Source organism: Geotrypetes seraphini, chromosome 3 (genome assembly GCF_902459505.1).
Source record: "Geotrypetes seraphini chromosome 3, aGeoSer1.1, whole genome shotgun sequence".
Taxonomy (NCBI): Eukaryota; Metazoa; Chordata; class Amphibia; order Gymnophiona; family Dermophiidae; genus Geotrypetes; species Geotrypetes seraphini.
The window spans coordinates 194,175,247-194,198,933 of record NC_047086.1 but is presented as its reverse complement, the minus strand read 5'-3'; the positions used below and the strand labels follow the sequence as shown (position 1 = coordinate 194,198,933).

General features: G+C 46.6%; 1 protein-coding gene across 1 annotated transcript in view; it reads right to left on the bottom strand.

Annotated features, from left to right (window-relative positions):
• Positions 1-23,687, bottom strand: part of LOC117357239 — a 63,635-nt gene that overhangs the window by 20,159 nt on the left and 19,789 nt on the right. Inside the window, exon 3 of the mRNA XM_033937610.1 lies at positions 19,056-19,528. Coding sequence (XP_033793501.1) covers positions 19,056-19,528 — 473 coding nt within the window. The remainder of the gene's footprint in view (positions 1-19,055; positions 19,529-23,687) is intronic.

Here is a 23,687-nt window from a genome sequence, read left to right as displayed (position 1 = left end):
CCCATCCAACGAGCACTAAAGACACTATGGAAGGGAGCAGCTATGAATTTAAAGTTGTAATATTGAGTCACACAGTGATGTGCATTCCCTTTGTGAAATGGGGAATACACATGGATGTTTGGTTCTATCTAAGCCTTACCTCCATGTAAGCTACACATATCAAACTAATTGACAGGTGAGATAAGATCAGTCAATCAGCATTCACTTCCGGGTTGGACCACACCCACACCCTGCCAATACCCTGACCACACACATGCCCCACCCACACCCTGCCCATACCATACCCATGTTCTACCCATCCCCACCTACAATATACCTACTGCTCCACCCACACTCCTCCCCTCCCATGGGAATGAATAGTGGTAACGCCACCCAAGCTCCACCCACTGCCTGCCCCAAAGTAATGCTCCTCCTGTCACTGGAAATGACCTCCGCTGCTTTCTAATGACATCAGTGGAAACAGGAGTGTTTAACCTCCCTCCCCCCCGAAATGCACATTTTGATGATGTCAGTGGGAACAGGGTTGTCTGACCCCCAGAAATGCACTTTTCTGATGATGTCAGTGGAAACAGTGTTTGTCTGACACCGGAATTGCAAGTGACCACTACCGGAGTATACAGCAAGTACAGGAAGTTGTCTAATAAAACAAAGAACAGAAAAATGTTACCCTACCCCTGTTAAAAGACAAAGGCTTTAAGATTAACAGTCTTGTCATAGCAGAGCAGATATTACAGCCACCTGAAACAGGGAACTGATGGTGATCATGAAAGAAACTTTATTGAAGAGCATTTACTATGACCCAAAACAAAACCTTTTAGTTACAAAATACATCTTAAAAAAAGAGTCATGTCTGAACATGCCCTGGTGACTGTTTAGGGGTAGCAGTTCTGTTGTCAAGGTGGGGGCTTAAAGGAAATGATGTGGCATATAACACGCGATTAGAGCAAGCACTTATAGATTGTAGAAAAGAATAGGTGATCACAGGCTGTATTAAACCAATTAGCTAGTGTGGAAAAAAAAAGCTCTCTCACACACACACACACACAAAAAAAAAAGGATCCTTTTAAAACATCTACGGAAATGCAAGTGACTGCTACCATTGTAGAAAGTCATTACCAGAAGCAGTCTAATATAACAGAGAACAGAAAAATGTTACCCTACCCCTGTTAAAAGACAGAAGCTTTAAGATTAGCAGTCTTGTGATAGCAGAGCGAATATTACAGCCACTGAAACAGGGAACAGATAACAGTCATGAAGGAAACGCTATTGAAGAGCATTTACTATGACTAGGGTTATCAGATTTTCCATTCGGAAAATCCAGACCCCCGAGACCCACCCCAGGCCCTTCCCGTTCCACCCATCTCCACAGTCTGAATCTTAGGTTGGCCCATGTGCCTAAGACCCTGCCCATAGGTGGGGCCTTAAGCAACTGGCCCAATTCCAGTTGGCCCAGGTGTCTAAGGCCCCTCCTATGGGCAGGGCCTTAAGCATCTGGGCCAATCAGGCTCTAGGCCCCTCACCGATGCATCCCACAATGCACCAGAAAGAGGCAGGCCCGCCATTCGGAGAAAGGCGGGCCTGCTGGCCAGCCAGAAAGAGAACCCATCCATCTTTTGAGATTAGGGGAGGTATGGGGGGTTGGGAGTTATAGGGGTCCGGGGTTGTGTGAAGAGGGGACCCGGGGGGTATGGGCGCACGGTCAGGGGTTAGGGGATTCAGGGGTGCTTGCCTTCTGGCAGGAGGGCTTGGGCTTCCTCCTGCCAGTCATCGCAGTGATTCAGGGCTTGGGTTCCCTCCTGCCGATTGAGCCATGTAGGGGGGAGGGGTACTTAGTGTCTGACAGAAGAGACTGGGCGTCTCTCCTGCCTGTAATCGCATGGGTGTTGGGGGGATGCTTTGTGTCTGGCAGGAGAGATTAGGCATCTCTCCTGCTACGATGGGGGGGGGGCAGATCCAGGATTCAGTAACCAGCGTTGTTTATGACAGACGCCAGTTACATAATCCTGCTTTTAGGCGAAGGACTGGCCCCTCCTTCGCCTAAAAGGTTTTGTTTTGGGTGTTTGGGACTTGGGCGATTTTTTGGTCGGGAATGTGTGGTAAGGATAGATGGTTTGGGCAATTAAACTGCTCAATGTAAAGGTAGGCCATTCTAAAAAAAAACAACCCAAAAACCTACCTCATTTTGGATGGTTTTTTTTGAGAATGGACATTTCCCTGCTGCCTACTTTCTGTGTCTAGGGACACGCCAAAAGAGGACTTAGATGTTTCTTTTGATTATGCCCTTCTAAGTATTGTCACAAACACTCCTCTAAGTGGAGTTAAAACATGACAATAGATGTGATCTGACGTGGGGTATCTTCAGGGCTTCTAGTTGGCCTTAGGCAACTGCCTAGGCCTGGGAGCAAAGGTAGGTACTGGCTTCAACCATGCAAAATACCAAACTCAGGCAGAATTTCTCAAAGGTCAGGACTGGTCTTTATTCTGACCCCAGTGGTCAAAAGGTATAGCATACAGGAAAACCACATGCAGCTTTTCACAATACTGAAAGGACACTTGGACACACAAAGTCAGAGGCGTGAAGAAAGTACAAGAGGTTTATTACAGCATACCGGATTCTAGTGCAGTTAACAGCCTGCCTACTAGAGTGTTAGAATCAGGAAATACATGGACTTTTATGCCCTTTTCACTAAACATATGCAAACTTAATATATGCAAAAACTACAATTTTCCTTTGTTACTTCTATAACTTTTCTACAATTATTATTGGTCCTAAGCCAGCACTTATGATAGGTTCAGGGATACAACTTATAGTCCTATAGGAAACTAGCTCATTTCTTTGCTTATCTAAATCTTACAGGTCTAAATGTTACATGTGCAGAAGGGCAGGGTACATCATGGCTCAAACTCTTATCTATTTAACTTACAATGTGGTAAGGTAGGGACATACATTTTAGGCAGATGAGGTCAGTAGATTGTACACTGTTTTCAGCTATGTAGGCCAGAGCAATATTTTAAACAACAGTTAACCATTTCATGATCCTACAATACCAGTTTTCAAAAATAAAGGTCAAAAGAAAACACATACATTTTTGTCTTGCCTGAGACCATCCACTCTGGCCCAGCCTTGAAATTACACTTGTTTTCTAGAAAATAAAACCTTTCTTTCTGTGGCAGTTATGTATAGGCAGGAAAAGGCATCCACAGCAAAATGTATACAGAAGCGTGATAATTCCTGGCAGCAAACAGTTTGTATACTCACTGAAGCAAAATACGGCAGTAACCTCTACATAAGGCTCCCTGGGATACAGTAGCAACCATTGGTAGGCAGAACAGCTGAAAGAGTTTTTGTGATTGCTTTTCAGCAACGGCAAACGCAGTGAGATTACAGCATTCCAAAAACCTTCACTTTGTCTCAGTGTTCTTTGTCCCAAATTAAACATAAAAATAAGCAGGCTGCCAAAATGCAGGTAAGTAACCTTCTTAGCCAAGAAATATTGTTTAACTCAAAATTTGAGAACCATAACAGAAAGCAAACTTTGCTAGGCAACCCCCCCCCCCCCCCCCCCCCCCCCCCCAACCAGCTGCTTTACAGCTACTCACTGCTTCAGATTATTTCCATGAGCTCTGTTTGGGCCTCTGAGGTAGGGTAGGATTCCTGGATTTCTATTTCCATGAAATCCTCTGGAGAATGACAGTTAGAAGTAGGGCAACTTTCCTCTACCTCCTACATAGGCCCATCTGAGATCCCAGAGTCTGCCTGCTCTCTCAAAGGCTCCTGCCTAGCTTCATGCTGCTGGAGTGTTTCTGCCATGTCATTCTCCTCCTCCCTTCCTGCTTCACTTAGCCTGCCTTTAAGCAGCCCGAAGCCACTCCCCTTCAGCCTGTAGAGGGGGATGGGCTTTGGTTTCACAGCAGGCTGACTAAACTCTAGCTACCCCTGTCTGTTCTGCATTAATCTCATAGGCACAGCTACCTTGGCTTTAACTGCCTTAGCTGATGTACTGCCCAGGTGCAAATGCTGTGTTTCTGCCTGCTCATGAACATCCTGATTCAGATTACTACAGTTCTTGCAATAAGGACAAGGGAGGTCAGTCTCAAGCAGCTCAGCAGAGCTGATCTGATCAGCTCTTCTGCACAGGATCTTCTTGGCAGTTCTAGGTGCAAATCCAGCACGGATACTTGGTTTGTCACATCTTAATAAAAAAATTTGGCCCGCGACTCAGCCTGTGTTTTAGATTTCGGCCCTTTATGTGATTTGAGTTTGACATCCCCTAGCCTAATCCCTTAAAACACTACTCCAGGAAGATGAATTGCTAAAAGAAATATTCCCAGCTCCACCTGTTCTGGCCTTCCATCAGCCACCTAATCTGAAACAAAAATTGGCAAAAAGCAAGCTCCCCCACATGGCACATATCCTTGTGGTGTGACAAACTGCATACTGTGCAAGCACATCTCAAAGGATCCCATGGTCACTCATATGGGAAAAACATTCAGCATAAAGGGATTCTTTGCATGTTCATCTTCTAATGTGCAAAAAGTGCAAAGAGACTACATCGGTGAAACAAGCCAAGGGTTAAAGACCAGAATCAACCTACATAGATATCATATTAAGAATTGCAATACCTACCAGGATGTCACCTCTGTCAGGCAACACCTTGGAAAAACCGACCACTGCACCGATGATTTTATGGTGAGAAATGAAGGCAGCGAGGGTTCCTCCGGAGCATGCCGCTAATAATATGGCGGCGGCCACGAGGTTTCCCTGGTCGGCTCCGCCCTTCCTCCTCCAGTCTGTCCACGTGCTGCTGATATCAGCGCCGGGGCATCCCGCTTCATTGGCTGCTCTTGAGGAGGAGGGCGGAACTCAGAGGGAGAGCGGGCAGTTTAAATTTGGTACCGCTGAGAAGCCATGGTCTTTTTGGGCTCCTTGGCGGCGAGTGCTTTCCCTCCCTCTTCTAATTCGTCTCCGCCGGTGGCGTAGGGACACAGGGCAAGCTTGTGAGGCTCTATGCCTTCCTCCAAGCTTGCTATACACTCAGTTAGGAAATCAATGTTAGTAGAATCTTTGTTTTAATTGTACTCGAGCGTTAATTAGAGACAGGCAGATGATCAATGCTAGTTAGTGAGATGTTCTCCAACACTGGCGTTGGCAGCTGTTACTTGTCACAACTGTGGAGGCACCCGAGCAAGTATATTTGGACAAAAAGACATGTGAATGGACTGAAAGGGAAGAGTTTATCAGTCCTCTAGACAAGAAATGTCTGTCTCGCTGGCATCCATGATGGGTGGGCGGAGAAATGTGGCTTCGCTGGTAGAAAGGTATGGCGGGCCACAAAGGTTGAAGGACGCACTCCCTCACTGGTTTTCCATGGCAGGAAGCAATACGTCAAGAGTAAGACAGGCTCGGATGCTTCCTAGGGTTTTATTGACATGTATGTTATAATAAAGCTGTGGCCTTTTTGTTCCCCAAAAACTGTGTTGTTGTCAATGTGTTATGAAGTGGTCAAGGGGAAGCCGGTATATGTGCCGCATGCCTATATTATACTAAAAGGGAACTTTAAAACAATCCAAGAACGTAAAACCTTTGAAATCAAAATAAGACATTTCCTACTATAAAGACATTTAAAACTGCTCTGCCACCTTTGTGTCCCTCTTCCTATCCCTAAAATGCGTTCATGTTTTCCTTATATATACTGATATTTGTCAACATTTGCTTATTTCTGATCCAAAGAAGAAGGGTTACCTTGGAAAGCTCATCATAAAATACATTGAGCTAGTCCAGGGGTAGGCAATTCCGGTCCTCGAGAGCTGGAGCCAGGTCATGTTTTCAGGATATCCACAATGAATATTTATGAGATGGATTTGCATACTCGGCCTCCTTGAGATGCAAATCTATCTCATGCATATTTATTGTGGATATCCTGAAAATCTGACTGGCTCTGGCTCCGGCTCTCGAGGACCGGAATTGCCTACCCCTGAGCTAATCTAATGAAAAAAAGTATCAACTCATTTCCTTTGCTTTTTTGTTTTATTTCTTTATACTACTTTGGAAAGTGGACTAACAAGGCCACTACACCATTTCTCACCTGAAAGATGAAATCTTTGGGCATCCGTTTTGCACAAGCCACTGGGGCTAGGTAAGGAAAATAGTGGCCTCTCAAAATCTGATAAATTCAATAAGCCATAAGGATTTAAAATCCAGAACATTTTTAAATAAAGATCCAGCCTTTCCTCATCCATTTGAAAGAACTTTTTGAAGTCTTGTAGTTTGTGAAACTTACCCCCTCTTCTACAAAACCGCGCTAGCAGTTTCTAGCACAGAGAGCCACGCTGAATGGCCTGCACTGCTCCCGACGCTCATAGGAACTCAATGAGCGTCAGGAGCAGCGCGGGCCATTCAGCTCGGCTCTCTGCATGAAAAACCGCTAGTGCGGTTGCGTAGAAGAGGGGGCAAGTTGAATCGGCTTAAGGATTATGCAAAGACAGTTTTATACATCAGCATTCCAAGCCACACAGATCACATCTTCAAATCTTAGTAGCGGGGTTCCTTTCATGTATATGTATATCTTTAACATTAGTCATCAGTGTATGGTATGGAAGTCGTGGTAAATGAAATGAAGCATCCATTGACTTCATTTTGGCTTCTAGTTCTAACCCTGACACTAAATGTGTTTTTTTCTTACCACCAGCCAGCCTGCTATGTAGAGAAAGCACAAGTGCAGACAGTGTCTCTCTTGAGTGTCATTGGGTTCATCGGTATTCACAGCTTGATACCATACGCGTCTCTGTGAAACTAGAGAATTTCAAGCCAAAATGACAAGGTTCCAGCCTGATGGGCTGACAAGTCCCATCCTCCAAATCCCCAAACATCCATCACGTGTACAAATAATTACAGGTGGCATGCACAGAAAGAGGCCTTCTATTTCAGGGAATCACCACATTTGAGAATCTGAAGTCTGACAGAATAGACTATTTCACTTCTGGAGATGTCAGCATTGCTGGAAATCTAATGGCCTCTTTGCTTGTGAGCTAAGGGACAAAAATAAAAGTTTGGAGTAGAGAAAAAAATTAATCCTGTGTCTTATTGTAGTACCCATGCAGGCACAAAAAGCCTGCATCTGTGGTCAAACTGCAGGTATGCTCTCCTGCATCTCATTATTTTCCATTATCCCATGCTATTGAATTAATAGACCATTTTGTGGAAACTTTCTGGATCAGTTGCTGTCTCCTTCCCAAGAGCAAATTACCAGTCTGCTAGAGAGTGCCAAACCTACCTCGAGCATTTAAGTCAGCAAAGTTCCTTGTTTATAATCTTAATGTACTGTGTTTTGGCTATCGGCATTGTAGTCTATCGGTAATGTTCAGCATTTTTCAGGTTTATTGTTCTGGTGATATTTAGAAGCCTATGCAATAAAAACACACAAAAAATGTGTAATTGTGTTTTCACAAAAAAATTAACTTTGCATGCTAAAATGCCTCTTAACTTGTGATGCACTAATTTTTTTTTGCTTAACTATTACAATGTCCTGTAAATCAGCTGTGCATTATTAGTGTAAGAAGGAGGGGAGTATCAAGTTTTCAAGTTTCAAGTTTTATTTAAAATTTGATGAATCGCTTAATCTTAATACAAAGCAATGAACAAATCTAAAAAAAATAATACATTACCATATTCGGGCAGTCAATATAAATAACATAGACAAATCACATAACATAAACAGATTCACTAACCGAATCAGAACAATCCATTTCTGATTCAGGCTGGTCCGACTGATTCACAAATCAGTCGTATTCAAAAGGGGGTGATCGGAGGGAATCCCCCATTTGCGAGCAGGGATTGCAAATGTGCGATCCCCGCTCATGCACAGACCCTGACAGTAATGACAGGAGAAGCAGCCTCCTGTCACTGCTGTCAGGGCTCTGCCCTGATCTCTCCTGCCTTCCCTGCTCTGCCCCGATCTCTCTTGCCTGCTCGCTGGACTCTCCTGCTCTCTGCCGCCGTTCCCCGCAGTGCCTTTGGTTTTAAAGCAGGCCTGCACTGCGGGGAATGGCGGCAGAGAGCAGGAGAGTCTGGCGAGCAGGCAGGAGAGATCGGGGCAGAGCAAGGCAGGCAGGAGAACCTACACAAGCCCCACCCACTGGCCCGACACACAGGCCCTGCCCGACAACCCCTCCCCTGATCAAGCACAGCCGGCCCACCGGCCCCACTGCCTCACACCCCAGGTCGGCCCAGGTGGCCGGGCCTAGCCCACCCCCTCTCTGTACCTTTAGAAACGGTGGGAGCAGGAGGAGTGCCCAGTCCCTCCTGCTCCTTAGGCCTCCCGAGTCCCGTGGTCTTCGGGAGCAGGAGGAAGGGCAAAAGTTCTCCTGCTCCTGCTCTTCCGCCACGATACTGGCCTTAGGCCATGCCCCAATGCATCATCTGATGCACGGGGAGGGGTCTAAGGCCCTGATTGGCTGAGGAGCCTCAAGTTCCTCCCTTGGGAAAGGCTTGGGGCGCCTCAGCCAATCAGGGACTTCTTAGGGAAGAATCTAAGGAAGACCTCGATTGGCTCAAAAACCCCATTAAAAAATGGCGGGCTGCTATTATTGTTGCTTCTGGTTAGAAGGGCGAAGGAGGTCTATTGTTTGCAGAGAACAGCTTGAGATGATGATGGCTCTTTGCTGGAAGAAATGTTCTTTTGTTGCAGAATAATTGGAAGTGAAGCATGGAAATTTAGATGCAGAGGAGATTTCATCAACATGTGTTGCAGATCCAGTGCCAATCCAAAGAGGAGGAGCATAGGTGTATCTCCCCTTTTTATGGACCATAGGAGCTGGAAGTCAGGTTCAGTCACAAATCAGGAATAGTGTCCAATTATATCAGGAATAGTATCTAATCACAATTCAAGAACTGATTTCTGTTCTAGGTGGGCGATGTCATCTGGTTTGACAGGTCACATGCTTCATAACTGGGAAGAGCCTTGATTGGATTTTAATGGGGTCACTGTCAGGGAGTTTCAGGTAGCATGATATGATTAACTTTATGAGGTAACTGAATCTAAGGAAACTGTAGCTGAGAATTTTATTAATTATTTCTCAAGCTGACCTCTGAAAGCCTCTGCCCAGCTAGTACTATTGCAAGCCTGAAACAATGAAGTACTCTTTTCAGTGAATACAAAAGATAGCTGGACATGTGTCAAGATATGTACAAGAATGGAAGTTGCGACAGTGTCAAACAGAATTCTATTCTCCAAGCAATGAACAGCAAACAGTGGCTGGAGTAGAACAAAAAGAAACCGGGTATGGAGCAAAAGTGTTAATTACCTAAGCCATCAAAAGCTGGGGTGAGACAAAAGGGATACCAGCAGACACAGGAGCCAACTTTTGAAAATGACTGGGGGTGCTCAACTTATAACTTGCAACATATTTCCCCTCATCCAGAAAAGAAAAAAAAAAGGTAACCAGCCTGAATCTAAGGGACTGTTTTACAAAGCCGTGTGGCAAAAGCCCCGAAGCCCTTTAAATCTCTATGGGCTTCGGGGCTGTTACTGCGCAGCAGCCATTAGCGCAGCTTTGTAAAACAGGCCCTAAATGTCAAGAGCAGGGCAGGTAATGTGGACATATCAAAAGTTAGGGTCCTGTCACTCTTTCATCCCTATCGTAACATATCATCTTCATACTTTCTCTCTCTCTCTCTTCCCTCAGCCCATCTACACCACACTCTATACCCCTAATTTTTTTTCATTTCCCTTTAATTTCTTCTTCCCCCCTCCCTACTCCTCTTGCATACAGTAGGTATAATTTGATGTTTTATATTTGTGGACAGGGAGTTTAATAGCGCTCTTCCTGCTCCACTCCCTAAGTCTTTTTAACCTGCTCTGTTTCTCATTTTCCTTTGACCTAGCTTTCTATTTCCCTCTGCTCCCCAGCAATTTCCAATGCACTTTTCCCTAGCCAGCTGCTGTTCTATGTAGGTTTGATTTACCCATCCCTTTACTGATTCCCACTTCTCACTCTCCTCTACAGGTAGGACTTTCTAATGTTTGTAGATTTAACTCATCTTCAATTTGTGAATCCCTATTGACCAAAGGCTTGGATCATTCCCCTGCTCTGCTCTTTCTGGCTCTAGGCACATTCCTCTTTTCTGGGACTGGTTTCCCATCCCATTTTGCAGAACTTCCCCTGGCTCTCAGATTCCAGGCAAATGGCCACCTTCTGCCTGCACAGTCATAAGAACATAAGAATTGTCGCTGCTGGGTCAGACCAGTGGTCCATCCTGCCCAGCAGTCTGCTCACGCGGGGGCCCCTAGGTCATAGACCAGTGCTCTAAATGAGTCCAGCCTCACCTGGGTACGTTCCAGTTTAGCAGGAACCTGTCCAACTTTGTCTTGAGTCCATATCAGATTCTTTACCATGTTTACCCTGAGCTCTAGAAGTCCAACAAGGATAACAGTTTGAAACCTCAAATACAACACACTGAGTAGGATTACATGTTCTAGCAGCCACTGTATTCTGGGCTGTCTTCAGGATATTGCTCCGGTGGCCAAGAAACAAGCATCTAGCTCTGTATGTGTGTGTGTGGGGGGGGGGGGGGGGGAGGGAGGGGGTGTGTTGCAGAGTTTTACAAAGAGCAAAGAAGGGAGCAAGGATCTCGTAATTAAGCAAGAAGAAAGCCAGGGAGCCAAACCAGGAAACACACAGAATTTCTGAGACTGCATGTCCTTTCTTCCCCATCTCTAATACTGCCAATAGTCTCCTGCTACTTTTCCTGCTGCAGCTGCTGTGCTATTTCTTTATCCCATGCCCCCTCCATTTCTACTTCTCGTGGAATGTAATTTTTGTGAGGAATAGGAACAGTGCTACTCTCCATTCTCTCGTGGTTGAATCTCTGAGCATAACTCCTCTCAATATCAGAGCTGCTAAGAGAAAGTACATTTTAAAAGGGAGATTTTCAATTCATGGTATTCCATCCTTCTCCTTCTAATGAAATACCTTATTTACCCCCAGTGACTGCAAGGTTGGAAGAAAGGAACATATACCAACAGCTATCCAAGACTTATCCAGTCCAATTACCAATATATCATCCACTCAGTGATTCTTGGGCTTACTCAGTTGTGGGGCATGGCTGTTTGATTTGAACCAGGAGCACATAAATCTAAAAATTATCTTGTTGTTTGTAGGGGGTTGATGTCTCAGTCCCACCGGAAGGACTGAGAGGTAGTCCGAAGAAGCAAGCAGTCCGGTTTTCCAGCTTGCTTGAGGCAGAGGTTCTTCCCTTCACTGGCTGCAGTGTCAGCCTATGCAGCTTTCAGCACAAAGCTTAACACAGTGAGTACAGGGCTGACATCCCATAAAGAAAATGGGGGGGGGGGGGGTCTCCAAAAGTGTTTTTTAGAGGGGTTCTGGGGTAAAAGCCAGGGACCCCATCCCTAAAATCCTAAAATCACTGGGATTTGTCCCCCAGTGTAGCTCCCATGGCCGTTTTTAGTGCCCAAATTGCTGTCACGGTTGCCATCTTGGATGGAGGGTGGACCACAATTGGGGATGGGGAGAGGAGAGGACATGGATGATGAACCAAAGGTGGGGGGTAGGGGAAGAGGAAGGGACATGGATGCTGGACCTGCAAGGTAGAGGGGAGACAGATGCTTGACCCATAAGGGGAGGGGGAAGAAAGTGACCCGGATCAGAAAAAAGGGTGGGAAGGGAGGTAGAGATATGAACAAGAGAGGTGGTAGGGTGAGGTGAGTGTACACGGATGGACTTACAAGTGGGGGTGGGGGGAGAGGAAGAGAGAGTGACAGATCAGTAAGGGAGGAAAAGATCCTTGGCCATTGAGAGAGGAAGATAAGGGGGTGGGAGATGGTAGAGAGATGAATAGTGTGACCCAGAAAGGGGGTGGGAAGGGAGGAAGAGATTCTTACCAATGACAAGAGGGAGAGAGAGATGCCACACCATGGGGGCCAGGGAGGGGATTCATGGTGTGAGTGAGACAGAGGTGGGATTTAGAGGGAGACAAAACTGCAGTTGGAGTGAGAGAGGGAACAGAGATGGCTGGAACTCTGAGAAAGGAAAAGGTAGGAAGGAATTTCAGGCCTCAAGATAGGAGAATTCTTCCCAAAGCACTGCAAATAAACTTTGCAGAATTATTTTTTTTTTTGCACAGAATTCCACCAGGAGTAAAATGTCAGGTAAGCTTGAGAGGCTTCTGATTTGGGAGATAGCAAGAATGGTCCAGTGCATCCAACATTTGCATAGTATTCTTATGAGCCATTTGGACTTAAAAATATGCTCCTTCTACTACTATTGGGTTGAAAAGCACAGATGTTTGGAATACTGTGTTTGAGAAAAAGTTTAGCATGCAAAAACTTTGGATTTGTTGATTAACAATGTCTTCAGAAACAGGAAGAGAGCATTAGACTCCTCCTTCAAAGCGCATAAAAAGACAATAATTCATAAGGCAAGCATGCTGGCTTGGGTGGCCTTTAAAAAGCATAAGTTGCATTGTGAAACAGACATTTACAAGCAGCAATTAAAAATCAAATCAGAGAAAGACACGAATATCTCTGGCACATTACGCAAGGTCTTGGGAAACAAGAGATGCCTTTTACGGGTTGCATTATTACACCCATGAACCAACCTGGGTAATCTGTTACATGAGTAGGGCAACCAATTTCTTTAATACTGTTAGAGAGTCTAAATAAGGCTAAAACGGAGTTTCTCATCTTCCCGCTTAAACCCACCTCCCCACTTCCCCTGTTCTCTGTCTCTGTGGACAACACTTTCATCCTCTCTGTTTGGTCTGTTTGCAATCTTGGACTCCTCTCTCTCCTTCTCCGCCCAGATACAACAAATCGCTTAAACCTGTTGCTTCTTCCTCTATAATAATATCAAACTATGACCCTTCCTTTCTGAGCACACTACCAAGATCGGTTCATAGACAACGGCGCGAAAGACAAAAGCGCGCGCCGACAATTGAGCGTAGCACGCGCCGCCGCGCCACTCTAAATTACAGTTTTTAGGGGCTCCGACGGGGGTTTTTGTTGGGGAACCCCCCCAGTTTACTTAATAGACATCGCGCCAGCATTATGGGGGGTTTGGGGGGGTTGTACCCTCCACATTTTACTGTAAACTGAACTTTTTCCCTAAAAACAGGGAAAAAGTAAAGTTTTCAGTAAAATGTGGGGGGTTACAACCCCCTATACCCCCCACAACGCCCCCACAACGCGGCACAATGTCTATTAAGTAAAGTGGGGGGGTTCCCCCCCACACACCCCCGTCGGAGCACTAAAAACAGTAATTTAGAGCAGCACGGCGGCGCGCACTGCGCTCAATTTTCTGGGCGTGCCTTTGTCCTGGCGCGCTTTTGACCTGACACCACCAAGATCTCTTTCTTGCACCCTCATCACCTTGCACTTAGATTACTGCAACTCGCTACTCTCAGGTCATCCACTCAGACATCTTTCTTCCCTTCAATCCATCCATAATTCAGCTGCATGACTCGTAGTATGTGAGAGCCGCTATACTCACGTTACCCCTCTCCTACAGTCAGTTCTTTTGCTTCCCATCCATTTCCGAATACAATTCAAACTCCTCTTACTGACCTACAAATGCACTCACTCAGCTGCCCCTCACTATCTCTCTTCACTTAATTCTCCCTTTATTCCCTCCCCCCTCCACCGCGAGCTCTGCCCAGTTGGTAACTCCCTCCTATCTGTGCCCTTCTCCTCCTTTGTCAACTCCAGACTCTGTCCCTTCTATCTTGCTGCGCTGTATGCCTGGAACAAACTGCCCGAATCCCTATGGTCCAAATTAAAAGTCCACCTCTTTGAGAGTGCTTTCATCTCCTAACTACTCTCACCTTGGGTTCTGCATCCCCAACCCTATGTGTCATGTCTATCTGTCCAAGTTAGATTGTAAGCTCTTCCGAGCAGGGACTATTAAATGTCAAAATGTACAGCACTGCATACGCCTTTCAGCGCTATATAAGTGATGCATACCCGTAGTAGTGTATAGGACATTGCTGTTTTCTCTTAAGGACACTTGGACCAGTTAGTGGAGAGATGGGAATGTTGTAGGGATTAGTTTTTGGGGGTAGGGCATTTGTGGGGTGGCAGGTAATTTTGGGGGTGGAGTAGTTCAGGGCAGATATGAGATAGCTTTTATAAGTAGTGCTACACAGTTTGCAGCGTGGTGGGACAGCTATGGGAGGGTAGATTTTGGGGATGGTCCAGTTTGTGGTGTGGGGTGACATTAGTGGGAGTAGTCTTTGGAATGGGAACAGTTTGCAGGATAGTGATACAATTGCAGGGAGCAGTTTGCTGAATTTCAGCTAAGGTTCAGGGGGTAGCTTATGAGATTGTGGACAGTGTATGAAGTAGGGGCAGTTGCAGGGTATAGCTTTTGGGTGTGGGACAGTTAGTGGCATGGTGGGGCAGTTGAGGGGTATTTTGGGGGGCTGTTTGCAGGAACTAGGATAGTTGGAAGGGGTATTTCTTGAGGGTTGGGCAGTTTAGGAGGGGTTAGAATAATTGTGGGGTGGTAATTTAGGGAGTGGGATAGCTTGCGGATTGGTGGGACAGTTGTGCCGATAGTTTCTTAGGAGGGGGTGGCAGTGTGTGGGATGTTGGGGTAGCTGTGGGTTGTTAATTTTTCGTTGGGGTATTTTTTGGAGGTGGGTGTAATCTGAGAGAACAGTGAGAGCCAATTTGAAGGAAGGAATTCCCTAGCTGCTTGTGTTTCACTGTTTGTCAGCTTCTATATTACAGAAGCCTTCTCCCATAGAAATGCATTAGGAATTTTTTGAGGAGTGGATCTTATTTCTCTGCAACCCTCAATCTGACTATGCTCAAACTCAATTGTCTTTGTTTCTATTTTTCCCATATGACAAGTTTCATCCAGAAAGTTATTTTGCCCCAAACCTGTTCCGATAAAAATTCACTGGGTTATTTTATTTTAATGGGGGACGTTGGAATCCTTATTTCTCTAGAACCCCTCAACCAACTGTGGATATTTTTTAACTTAATATGCATTTTAACTAACATAACTCAGAACCATCAGAAAATATTTTGATGTAGTATCATTCCGCTTATTGGTTCAGTCTTCCATTTTAAGCATGCTTGACTATTGTAACATCATTTATTTGGGAACCTTCAAAAAAACCCTTCAGAGACTCAGAGTTATTCAAAATTCGGCAGTTCAACTTATTTTTGGTTTAAAAAAATGGGAACACATAAGTCCCTATTATCAAAAACTTCACTGGCTGCCCCTGGAAGCAAGAGTTTTGTTCAAATTTTTCTGTCTTTGCTTTAAATCAATATTTGGTCTGGCCCCTATGTAATTGGTCTCTCAATTTAATTTGGATAGCTCTATTAGGCCCACACGTAGAATTCATATGTTCACCTATCCAACAATAAAGACCTGCCGTTATAAATGATTCCTGGACAGAACTCTCGCTTTCCAGGCAGGTAAATGGAACGATTGGCTGGGTAACATTATCATGCATTCCTCATCCTATTTTAGTTTTAGAAAATCAGTAAAAACGAAATTGTTCAATCGATTTGTAACCTAAAAATTCTATAGTTTTTACTTCTTCTATACTGTATGCATGAATCTGACGACTCTATATTGTGACTATTTCTCTGATTGTCCAGCACCTCTTGTTGTATACCGCCTCAAACTATTATGGCTTTGGCGGTATCTATATATTGTGGCGGGGCCAGGGATAAGCCTAGCGCTGGCAACCCGGCTCCCGCCCCAGGCGTAGGACGGAGCGCTCCCAGGAGGACTCCCACTGGATAATCAGTAGAATAATTAGTAGACTGCTTTTTGGGTAAAGTTCAGCTTTTATCTTTATTACCCCCAGTTCAAAACACTGGGGTTCCAGTAGTCCCTCTGGCTGAGTGGACTTAAAACAAATCATACATTCACAAGGCTTCTTCCTTATAATATAGTCCGGCCTGCTGCTCAGGCCAAAAAGCCAAAAATAAACCAAAAACGTTTTCTCTTTAGTTTTACTGCTTTTGTCTGCAGATACTTCAGGAAGCTTTTCTACCTGACCCACCTGAAGTCCAATGCCCCCACTACCCTTATGCTCCTGGGTAGGGGCTAGGGAACTTTATATAACCCAACCTTTTATGACTGGTGTAAGTCCCCTCCCAAAAGTTCCCTGCTTCAGGGTTACATGAAGTCAGGTCTCTGAGTTCCATTCAAGCTTCTCGGGAAAGTTAATTATGGTTATCACCTCCTTCCCTTTATCTACAAGGCCTCTCTCTCAGGCTCTAATTGATTCATTCACACATGCTTACAGTTCTGCCTAAGGGAGAAAGAACGCTACACAAAATACATTCACTTTCATTCCCCTCCCTCATTCATACCTTATTAACTGTGATTCTACAGGAGATCCCAGGCTGCTAGATCGCACTCCACTGCTTCCAGATAGCTCTCCCTCTAATTCCATTAGGGACTCTCCGCTTTCTGAGACCGGGTAAGAACGCCCTTCAGGGGCAGCTAACGGCCAGCCATGCCCTGGAAGTCTTTCTCCTCCCTTGAACTTCTGCTTAGGAGCCAGAAGTCTGTTTGCTCGGGAGGGTTGTAAGACAGCCTGTGCTTTAGCTTTGCTCTGGGACAGAGAACTCCTAGCAGGCTCCTTCCTGCTCAGCACGGCACTTCTTGTTCTAGCAGTTCCTGAATTCCCTCCTGAATTCTCTCCTGCATTCCTCCCTGCATTCTCTGCCTTCTTCTCTCGAGTGTTCCCAGCTGTGCTGATTTTATGCTGCAGGCTTGTTCCCACTCTCCCTCTGGGTTCGTCCTGCCTGTCAGCCCCACCCCTCTCATTAACCATGCCTGTGCTGGTTTTCTTTACTAGAGGTTTTGTTGGAGCACTGCCCAAGGTGTTCTAAAAGGGATTATAGTGCCCTAAACCAGATGTTGTGGTTTCTGCCCTTCTCTCTTTGCCTTGCCCTGCCTGTTGGCTCTTGGTGATAGGAACAGGGTTACTGGGCAGCTTCCTAGGCTTAGGAATAGGGGCAGCCCTTTGCAAGGCAGGGTTTAAAACCGGGTTTAAACTGCTGACAGGAGCCTCCCTGTCACATACCCCCCCCTCAAAACACTATCAGTCCTTTTATCCTTGGGCAGGGGTTCTACCCCTTCCTCCAGTCGTGACAGAATGTCCATGTTCTGCTTTCCCCAGGTTTGAGCTTCATCCACCCCCGTGGAACCCCAACCCTGGTTTCCTCGACCTGTTTCCTCTAACCTCTCTTCCTCCTGCAAATCTGGAAGGAAAACCTTCTCACAAATTAATTGGGCTATTCGGTCTCCTTCCCTTATCCTATAATCTTCCTCCCCTAAATTGAAGAGGAGTATTTTTAGGGGCCCCCTATAGTCGGGATCCACTACCCCTGCTCCTACACATAGCCCATGCCTAAGTGCCAATCCGGATCGTGGTGCTATTCTCCCGTATCAACCCGGGGGTAAAGATACTTGTAAATCTGTGTTTATGACCTACCGGCCTCCCTTGGGTATTATTCTTTCTTGTGCACTGCTTAAATCAAAACCTGCGGCTTGGCTTGTAGCCTTATAGGGAGATCTCGCCCTATTAGATAGCCGCACAAACTTCAATCTTACCTCGCAGCTCTCCTTTTCAACAAGCCCCAGATCTACCACTCTTTCCCTCTCCTCCTGGTCCCAGATCCCATCTGACTGTTCTTTAGGAACGGGTCTGGAATGACAGGGCTTACATTCGTGGTACCAGATTTTAACTTCTTGTGGTAAAGAAGGCCAATAAAACTGAGCCTTCGCCCGGCTCAGGGTTTGGGCCTCCGACAGATGACTCGTCTTGGGGTCCAGATGGGCGACCCAAAACATCCTCCTCCTAAAGGATTGGGGCACTACCAGATGTCTATGTGGCCTCCCCGTTTCCTTATCCCAGGTCATGTAATATAATAGGCCTCCTTCTATCTGGAACTGTCTGTACCTTCTCCCCGGCTGCCTCATTTGCGCCCATATGTATCGTAAGGACCGATCGGTTCTCTGTTCTTGTCTTAGGGTCGGGAACTTCCGCATCACCTCCCATGGTTACCAAGGCCTCCAAGACAGATCTCCCCCTGACCTTAATTCTTGGGAATATGTGACTTTGTCAGCCCTCCTTTCTGGTTTTCTTAATTTTCTGTGAGGGGGATCCCATAAGCGCATCCTCCCAAGGAAAGATTTCCCCCAGTTCTTCGTCTCGGGGCTCCCTCTGTCCTTGTAGTGTCCACCCCTCATTATACCTCGACCGGGACATCTCCTCCCGCTTCCTCATGCATTCCTGGAAACCTGACCATTCCCTCCCTAATATAAGATCATAGGGCGGGTTTGGCATTACTACTACCTCTAGGGGCTGCTTTTTCCCCCCATATTCCAACCACACTCTTCGGAGTTCATAAGGAATGGTCGTGCCGTGCATACATTGAATTCTAAATATGCCTCTAGGTCTATCTATCTGCCTCCCCCTTCTTATTCCGTATAGCCCTCCACAATGCCCGAGAGACGCTCGACTGATTCGCCCCAGAGTCTAATAGAGCAGTAGCCGGAACTCCCCCTACCCTGACTGGCAGAAAGTATTCTCTCCCTTCCCTAGGGCCTGGGGATTCTTTCCTACTAGCCAGGTTCAGTTTCCCTTTACACTGTGTGCTCCGGTGACCCATTTTCCCACAGGAGAAACAGCGAAAGGTTCGATCCCTGGAGGTACTTTGATTATACCTACTCGGGGTGGTGTAACTAGACCCCCGTACTCGTGAGTTTTCCTCCCAAGGTGTTCGCCTAGACCCTTGGGTTCTAGAGGGGACCTGAGCCTCCATGAAGGCTTCAGCGATAGCAACAGTTTGACCCAGGGTTGGAGCTCCCTGCCTGGCTAACCAGTCTTGTAAAGAGGCTGGAACTGCTTCTATGAATTGTTCTCTCACCAGCTCTGCTATCACGGCTGGGAGACTTTGAAGAAAAGGGGTTAACCATCTCTCACAGAGACGTTTAAGCCTCTGCGCTAGGGCCTTAGGTCTCTCTCCCGGCTCATTTTTAAGGCCCGGAACTGCATTCTGTACTGTTCTGGGGTATGTCCAAGATACTCTAATAGGACTTCTTTTAAGCACTTATAGTCCGAGGCTTGCTCAGCATTCAAAGTTCGGTAAGCCTCTAGCGCTTGTCCCGCTAAGCAGGGAATAAGTTTTATTGCCCACTGGTCCTGAGGCCAGTGAGATGCCCCAGCCACCCGCTCAAACGCTAATAAAAAATCTTCCATTTCGTCCTCCGGTGCTAACTTATTCAGTCTAATAGGCTCCCCAAAGGAAGCTCCTACCGGGGCGCTGGTGGTTGGTTCAGTCACTTGCCATTGTGCCAGCTTATGCATAGCCTGCACTTGTTCCCCAAGCATATGAAGTAGCTCGGCATGGCGGGTTTGTTGGGCGGTCTGATCGGCTTTCCACAAGTCCATCTGTGTCCGTTCCGACTCTCGCATCGCCTCTGCAAGCTGTCGCCGCTCGACCTCCCACGCTGTTGTAGGCTTGGCCGACTCCATCTGGAAGGAAAGGGAAACGAGAACACAAACCAAGTGTGGCTCTTTAAGCACCTTTCCCCTCTCCCTTCCCGGAAACAGGAAACCTTTTACTTAGAATCCCTCACCAGCACCCTAAGGTACCCTTACCTCAGGCACTGATGAGTCTGCGCCTTTGGGTTTTTTCCTCCCCAGGATTCGATCTCCGTTACCGCATACATTGTTCCTCTGGTCGCCTCTCCACCAGGATGCAGCTTGGCTCACTCCAGTCTCCGTCCGCCGACCAGGATCTCCGGCCTAGTAGCCATGCACTCCTGCAACACCTCTGTGGGACTCCACCAATACTCCAACCAAAAAATGGGACTTTATCACTTCACTGTCCAAACTCCAAAAAAAACCCTGTAATCCACAGGGAATTTAAAGTTACTGTTTTCAGTCTTCCAGTACTTGTGCAGCACTCACAACCTGCACCAAGCAGTATTGCAATTCTTCCAAGTTAGGCAATAGTACTTGCAATATCAATAAGCAATGTGTTTCCCACAGCAATAGTCAGTTCTTTAAACAAAAATTTGAAAAAGCAAAAAAAAAATTCCACTGTTCCAGCAGTAGCCTGTGAGTGGCGCTACATCCCACCACTGCCACCATAATTCGCTCTGTGGCGGGGCCAGGGATAAGCCTAGCGCTGGCAACCCGGCTCCCGCCCCAGGCGTAGGACGGAGCGCTCCCAGGAGGACTCCCACTGGATAATCAGTAGAATAATTAGTAGACTGCTTTTTGGGTAAGGTTCAGCTTTTATCTTTATTACCCCCAGTTCAAAACACTGGGGTTCCAGTAGTCCCTCTGGCTGAGTGGACTTAAAACAAATCATACATTCACAAGGCTTCTTCCTTATAATATAGTCCGGCCTGCTGCTCAGGCCAAAAAGCCAAAAATAAACCAAAAACGTTTTCTCTTTAGTTTTACTGCTTTTGTCTGCAGATACTTCAGGAAGCTTTTCTACCTGACCCACCTGAAGTCCAATGCCCCCACTACCCTTATGCTCCTGGGTAGGGGCTAGGGAACTTTATATAACCCAACCTTTTATGACTGGTGTAAGTCCCCTCCCAAAAGTTCCCTGCTTCAGGGTTACATGAAGTCAGGTCTCTGAGTTCCGTTCAAGCTTCTCAGGAAAGTTAATTATGGTTCTCACCTCCTTCCCTTTATCTACAAGGCCTCTCTTTCAGGCTCTAATTGATTCATTCACACATGCTTACAGTTCTGCCTAAGGGAGAAAGAACGCTACACAAAATACATTCACTTTCATTCCCCTCCCCCATTCATACCTTATTAACTGTGATTCTACAGGAGATCCCAGGCTGCTAGATCGCACTCCATTTCACTGCTTCCAGATAGCTCTCCCTCTAATTCCATTAGGGACTCTCCGCTTTCTGAGACCGGGTAAGAACGCCCTTCAGGGGCAGCTAACGGCCAGCCATGCCCTGGAAGTCTTTCTCCTCCCTTGAACTTCTGCTTAGGAGCCAGAAGTCTGTTTGCTCGGGAGGGTTGTAAGACAGCCTATGCTTTAGCTTTGCTCTGGGACAGAGAATTCCTAGCAGGCTCCTTCCTGCTCAGCACGGCACTTCTTGTTCTAGCAGTTCCTGAATTCCCTCCTGAATTCTCTCCTGCATTCCTCCCTGCATTCTCTGCCTTATTCTTTCGAGTGTTCCCAGCTGTGCTGATTTTATGCTGCAGGCTTGTTCCCACTCTCCCTCTGGGTTCGTCCTGCCTGTCAGCCCCACCCCTCTCATTAACCATGCCTGTGCTGGTTTTCTTTACTAGAGGTTTTGTTGGAGCACTGCCCAAGGTGTTATAAAAGGGATTATAGTGCCCTAAACCAGATGTTGTGGTTTCTGTCCTTCTCTCTTTGCCTTGCCCTGCCTGTTGGCTCTTGGTGATAGGAACAGGGTTACTGGGCAGCTTCCTAGGCTTAGGAATAGGGGCAGCCCTTTGCAAGGCAGGGTTTAAAACCGGGTTTAAACTGCTGACAGGCGCCTCCCTGTCACACTATATAAAACCCTAAGCGCGCATGCGCTGTTGAAACTGCATGATTCCTGGTACCGTGAGGTGTGCTTCTGTGGCAGTCCTCAAGGCGCCTGTGCTAGCTGAAGGCGCGAGTGCCAGCGACTCCTCCCTCCCGCTGCCGCTCCTCTTCAAAGCGGCCTGCTGAGGTTCGCCAGCCACTGTAGCGAACCTTGCAGGCCGCTCTCCACCTTCCCGATGGCGAGCAGTACCGGGGCAGGATGCCGGGCCTGCTGCATGACGATCTGGGCCGAGAGGACCAGCTCCAGTTGGAGGCATGGAGGGAGGGTAAGAATGGGAGGGGGGTGGAAACGGAAGGGGGCCATGGAGTAGGCAGCTATTGCACAACAGGGGACCAGGGGGAGAGGGAAAGGGGGCTTCTTTGGGGGGAAGGGGGCCACGGAGCATGCAGGCATGGTAGAACAGGGGACCAGGGGAGAGGGAAAGGGAGCTGCTTGGGGGGGGAGGGGTGTGCTGGGGGCAGACAGCAATCATTGGGGGGGGGAACAGAAGGGGGCCACAGAGCACGCAGGCATGATACAACAAGGGGAGAGGGAAAGGGGGCTGCTGGGGGGGGAGGGGTGTGCTGGGGGGCACAAAACAATCATGCTTTGCTCTGGGAAGGAGGAGGGGGACACAGAAGGGGGCCACGGAGATACAGGCAGGCATGGCGCAACAGAGAAATACAGGTAGACAGGGGGCCAGGGAGAGACACAGACAGAACGAATGACAGACAGACAGCGTCCAAGGAGAGAGAGACAAAGAAAAAAACCCAGACAGCCAGACATCTCTAGCACCCATTAATGTAACGGGCTTAAAGACTAGTATAAGAATAAAAATTAATATTATTATTGTTTTTATAAGTCAGCTTTCATCCCATTTTGATAAATTTTTGGAGACAAGACAGATGGTCGGTCAGACAGAGTGGACAGACTTTCTCAACACCTTTTGTATTCTTTCCAAATTCCATCAGGTTGGGAAGAATGAAAACACATGGTTGATTCATCTCATATACATGAGGATGTCAGCACATTAGGTGTAAATTTATATAGCTCTGTTTAGATCAAATTCTTTCTAACACGAACCACTGGTTCATTAGCATCAAAGCAGAATGTATTTTTGATGGTAATTCAGGCATGCAGTTAACATTCACTCTCAGACATTTCTCTGTCTAGAACTTGACTACACTTGCTAAAAATATAGCAGAACCTGAAATACCTGCTCAGCAGCTCCTGGTACGTACAGGTGATCCTGTTTTTTAAACTTAGATGGATACTGTTTCAGAGTTAAAAATAGACACATTAAATTAAGGCCCGGATTCTGTATAGGACACCCTTCCCGGGGCTCCTGTACAGAATCGGGCCTATACCCACCCAAACTAAACCCGATTCTGTAACCGATGTCCATGTTGCAGACGCCAGTTACAGAATTGGGTTACTTTAGACGCGGCTGCTATACTTAATCGTGGCAAGGGATCTCCCTGCTGCGATTAGTATAGCGGCAGTGGCTATGGCCGCCAGTTTCCCCTCTCCACCCCTGATGATCGCTGCAGGAGGGTGCCCAACCCCTCCTGCCCATGATCACCGGTAGGAAGGTGCTCAACCCCTCCTGCTGGACCCCCCCCCCCTCAGTGATACCCCCCCATCAATCGGGACACACTTTGCAGAATGTTCACCACCTTGGGAGACTTTCTTCCAAAAGGTGGTAGGTTAATTAATTAATTAATGCAGCTGTGCACAAAAACCATAGCATTTGACAACTAAAGTTAAAAGCCACAACACTCTTTGCAAAGAGGAAAACATTGAAATATAACAAAGAGCCATTAGGTGGTAGCAGCATAAATTAATACCTCCCTGTTTTTTTTTCTTTCAACTATTACAATTTCCTGTTGTAAATGTCCTACAGACTTTAACTCTCTGAGGTAGCTTTGAGTGCAGGCCATTTTCAGTCTCCTTGACATCATGCCTTCTGTTGGTGTGTTTCTTCAGTGTAGTATAGCTTTCCTTGTGTCTTCACCATCCCTTTTTGCTTCCTTACATACGTTTTTCACTATGTTTACCTCAGATTCAGTTTTGTCATGAACTTCTGGGGTATCTTGGGGATATCATAACATGTTCAAACTCCC